The sequence below is a fragment of the Colobus angolensis genome, unplaced genomic scaffold (assembly GCF_000951035.1).
Source record: "Colobus angolensis palliatus isolate OR3802 unplaced genomic scaffold, Cang.pa_1.0 Scaffold76, whole genome shotgun sequence".
Taxonomy (NCBI): domain Eukaryota; kingdom Metazoa; phylum Chordata; class Mammalia; order Primates; family Cercopithecidae; genus Colobus; species Colobus angolensis.
Window position 1 is genome coordinate 1582022 of NW_012121376.1, and position 4359 is coordinate 1586380.

General features: G+C 65.0%; 2 protein-coding genes across 4 annotated transcripts in view; both read left to right on the forward strand.

Moving 5' to 3' along the window:
* MVD (mevalonate (diphospho) decarboxylase) overlaps positions 1-1533 on the forward strand; it is a 23563-nt gene extending 22030 nt beyond the window's left edge. Inside the window, exons 10-11 of the mRNA XM_011928081.1 lie at positions 172-283; positions 987-1533. Of these exons, the coding sequence (XP_011783471.1) occupies positions 172-283; positions 987-1067 (193 nt within the window). The 3' untranslated portion in view covers positions 1068-1533. The remainder of the gene's footprint in view (positions 1-171; positions 284-986) is intronic.
* A 935-nt stretch (positions 1534-2468) lies between these two features.
* LOC105501882 (cytochrome b-245 light chain) overlaps positions 2469-4359 on the forward strand; it is a 7566-nt gene continuing 5675 nt past the window's right edge. Inside the window, exon 1 of one of the 3 annotated variants that reach the window (XM_011928008.1) lies at positions 2469-2589. In XM_011928008.1, coding sequence (XP_011783398.1) covers positions 2532-2589 — 58 coding nt within the window. In that variant the 5' untranslated portion in view covers positions 2469-2531. Of the gene's footprint in view, positions 2590-3226; positions 3282-4359 lie in introns of those variants that run through there. The other 2 variants (XM_011928009.1, XM_011928010.1) reach the window with 2 other exon arrangements.

Here is a 4359-nt window from a genome sequence, read left to right on the forward strand (position 1 = left end):
AGATCTTGGAACCACTCTGGCAGAGAGCTCAATACTGAGGGCTTAGAAATTAACAATGGCTTTGCTGTGTGCTTTTTGATATGGATCACGCTGTGAGCCTGGGCAACAGAGTGAAAAAAAAAAAAAAAAGAAATAGATGTGTTCACCATGCTCTTGCCCTGCTTTTTCCAGGTTTCTGAAGGGGCTGCAGGTGAGGCCAGCCCCTCTCTCAGCTGAGCTTCAGGCTGCACTGGCCATGGAGCCGACGACCCCCGGTGGGGTCAAATACATCATTGCCACTCAGGTGAGGCCTGGGGCTCGGCTGGTACCCTCGCGGTTTCCTTTCCTGCCAGAGGGGCCTGCCCAGCCCCCAGGGCCCTTGCAGGCTCAGCCCGGCTCCCTGTCCCTATCCCTTCTGTGTCTCAGGCAGGAAGCCAGAAAACCTTTGTTCCTTCATTTGCTCTCAAAGTGGACATTACAGGCCACTGGCGATACTCAGAGCAGCAGGGCTGGGCTGGGGGTGGAAGGGTGAGTCTGACACAAGCTCCCAGGGAGACAGGTGGGGAGCATCAGGCCCCTGAATAGGGAGCGCTTGGGGTGGGTGCTTCTGGGGCCCCTGGGCCCCCCAGTCCAACCGCCCCCACCCCAGCAGACCATCGTTCCTGCTCTCCGACCTGCCCCGAGAGCCAAGCCTGCCTCCAGCGATCACGGCCGCCCGAGCCATTGCCTCCGCCTTCTTCTCAGGGCCCACATGCACAGGCTGCCTGTTTCCAGGCTCTGTGGTTCCCTGTCCACCCTGTGACGGAGGCAGTGCCCCGGGCAGGGACTGGCAGCTGGCGGGGCGGCTGTGCCTGAGGGAGCTGTGTGTGGGTGGTTTAGCTTCTGACCAGGACCACCGGAAGGGTGGGGGCACACCGCCGCCCTCCTGTGTGCAGCCCCCTACAGATGCTGCGCACAGGATGAGGTGCTGCCATTCCTGGTGACCTGACACGGATCTCTACCCCTAGGTGGGGCCAGGACCCCAAATCCTGGACAACCCCTGCGCCCACCTCCTGGGTCCTGACGGCCTGCCGAAGCCAGCCGCCTGACCGCCTCAGCAGGACCGCACACCGCGTGGAGAAGGGGTGGCCTCGCCAGAGCTAGGGAGCGGGTGTGGTGGGCTCAGGACTGCTGGGACGTATGGGTGGTGGCTTGTCTCGGGGCCCATGGACAGCTTGCTGTGGGGCCGTGCAGGGAGCCCTGCAGCTGCCCAGGTGTCAGGAGAGGTCCCTGCCGAGTGCTTCAGCTGCCCCAGCGCTTTGTCAGGATGGGATAGGGTAGGTACGGGAGCTGGCAGAGCCTCGGCGCAGCAGGGCTGAAGGGCTTCTCACCCCAGCTCCAGCTGCTCCCAGGTCTCTGAGAAGGGAGCTCAGCGGGGAGGTGGTGTCCCTCCAACGGGCCAGGGAAGGGGTCACTGCTGGGAGCAGCCTCCTCGGGCCTCAGGAAACCGCCATGTGCCTTGGATGGTGGCTGCCCACGGCACTGCTGCTGAGACCCTGCCCCAGGCCTAGGTGTGGCTGGAATGGTGGTAGGAGTGGGCACCAGTGTGGCCCTGGTGGCCGTGGGGAATAAACCAGCATTGCTGCCTCCTGCCTTCCGCTGTTTTTCTGTTTCATAAACCAGCATTCCGGAGTTCCTGCTCTGAGTGACCCTGGGACCTGCCAGGGAGTCCCGGTGTGCCCCATGAGGGCCTAGGAGAGGGGCAGGCTGGGCAGAGCCACAGAGGGGCTCCCCTCACACCCCACACTGGCTCAGGTGGGACCCTCAGGAGCAGCCCCCTGTCTAAAGTCTTCCCATGGGCGCTGGGCTCACCACCCCCACGCCAACCCCTGCGGCCTCCTGTCCCCAGGCCGGACATGACGGGGCCGTCCCTGCATTCTGTGCTTTCCCAGTTGTGCACATCCTGTCCCCTCCCTCGAGTATCAGTCACAGTCCAGTGACATGGTGTGGGGAGGCCCCCTGCAGTGTCTGACCCAGGCCACACCTGTGCCAGCCCAGAGCCGGGGGGGAAGGAAATGGGGGCTGGGCCTTTGGTCCCCATGGGGAGGCCACCCTCGTCCTTGGTAGCATCAGGGTGCAGAGGTGTTCCCGGGCTGTAGGGGTGACCCCTCCACCCCCAAGGCTCTGGAGAGGCCGATTTGCTCAGGACGCGGACCTTCCACCTTTTTCTGCTATTAACAGAAGCCTTGTTGACACGGGCCCCTCAGCTGGGTCCCGGGCGTTGGGCAGAGGTATTTGTCAGTGCTTGAGAGCTGACGTCTGGGCAGCCCTGGGGAAGCGCGCTCCCCGCCTGGGCTGTGGCTGCCGAGCAGGGCCCCTCCTATGCCTCGGCGGGGGTAGAGAGGGCGGGGACAGAAGGCTCCGGGGCAGCCCTGCACCCTACAGACGCGGGTCTCCGCCCAGCCGCGGTCACCTGGGGGTTTCGGGGCGGGGCCTGGGCGGAACGGGGTTCGGCCGGGAGCGCAGGGGCGGCAGTACGCGCCTACCAGTGTCCCAGCAGGGTCCGTGCCGCCATGGGGCAGATCGAGTGGGCCATGTGGGCCAACGAGCAGGCGCTGGCGTCCGGCCTGAGTGAGTGCGCGGCAGGGACGGTGGAGGCTGCAGCCTGGAGGGGTGTCCCAAGACCCCGGCCGGGCCTCGGGCTACGTACAGGGCGGGGAAGTGGGGCGCCAGGCGGGCCAGGGTCAGGCCAGGAGGGTGCGGGGGAACAGGGGCGGGACCCTCAGGGCGCGGGCTGGAAGGGGTTCTGAGAACCCCAGCAGTCCCCTTGCAGACCCTGCGGAGCGCGGCGCCCCTCCCCCTTTCCCTTCCCTCGGTCCCCCGACTCCGCGGAGGAGGAAGTTGCAGCGCAGGGGAAGAGGCGGTGCAGCCCGGGTGGTTTCCGGGGTCGCCGCCCCAAGCCCCCAAATGGGGGCTCCGGCCTGGGCGTGGGGAGCAGCTCTCCTGTCCCTCGGTAGCCAGCCGGGCTGCGAGTCGCTCTCCCTGGGCTTGGGGTGGGGAATGGGCGCTTCATACCCCGGGGCTCAGCCCTCCCCATCTGGAGTCTGCGCTGGAGGCCGCCTGGGATTACACAAGGCGCTGAAACCACCCAGTGACGGCCCTGCCCAGCCCGGCTGCACAGGCGCTTTGCTCTTGGGGTGGGATGGCACGGATCCCCATCACCCTGCTGCGCATTTGCACAGAGGTTCTGGTGAGGGCAGCAGACTCCACTTGGAAATGGACCCTCTCAGGACCAGAGCCGGGGAGTGTCGGGCCCAGGCCGGGTGAAGCTGGGTTCAGGCGAGGTCTGAGGGCAGAAGCACCAGTGCGGCAGCTTCAGGAAGGACCTGCACCGGGTGGGGAGGAGTGCCTGGGAAGGGCCTGGGGGCTGAGGGTGAGGAGGAGGGGCCCGCTGCCACCACTGCCCTCGGGCTCTGAGCGCCCTCCCCGTTGTCTGGAGTGCGTGGCAGCGGAGCAGGAGCAGAGACCTCAGGGTGGGAGGCCTGGAGCACGGGGCCCTGCAGCCTGTCCCACCGCCTGCTTCGTGTCGTGTCAGCGGCCAAGAACTCGGTAGGTCAGTTCAGACAGCTCTCCCCAGAGCCGCCCCTTGAGACTGTGACCCTGCCTGCCCCGCACTCCCTACAGGAAGTAGAGGGTCTGAGGGCACCCAGCTGGGAGCCAGGAGAGCTGGGCTCTAGTCTGGCCTCCTGCTGAAACCCTCCAGGGGCTCCTGGCCCAAAGAATTAGAGCGGGACTGGACGCCCTGCGCTGCCTGCCCTGGCCTCCCAGCTCTCTGGCCTCCTCCTCCAGCTGCCGGGCTTCCTTTCTGTTCCTAGAGCTCCTGAGCTTGCCCCAGGGCCTCTGCACAAGCTGCTGCTTCTGCAGAGCCTCATGGCTGTCTCATTTCTCAATTCAAATGTCACCTGCTCCGGGAGGTCTTTCCAGAGCGTGCAGCCCCGGGAGGCAGCTGACCCAGAGAGAGTGGGGCCTTGACAGAGTCCCCCCACCCCTATACACAGCAGGTGCTGGGTGCCAGAATACGTCGTCAGCCCTCCCTGGTGGCACCAGCAGCAGCTTTGCACCCTCTTAAAGATGGCAGGCTCGGGACCAGGACAGTCCCCCAAAGATGCACAGACAATAGGCTGACTAGACCCAAGGACACTGCCCTCCCCTTCTCCAACACAGACAGGCAAACCCAGAGAGTTAATGTGTAGCTGGGCTCAAACCAAGGATAGGAAATCTTCAAACAAGACCATGTGGAGACAAAATCAGAATGGCTGGCAGGGCAAGGTGGCTCATGCCTGTAATCCCAGCACTTTGGGAGGCCGAGGCGGGCGGATCATGAGGTCAGGAGATCGAGAC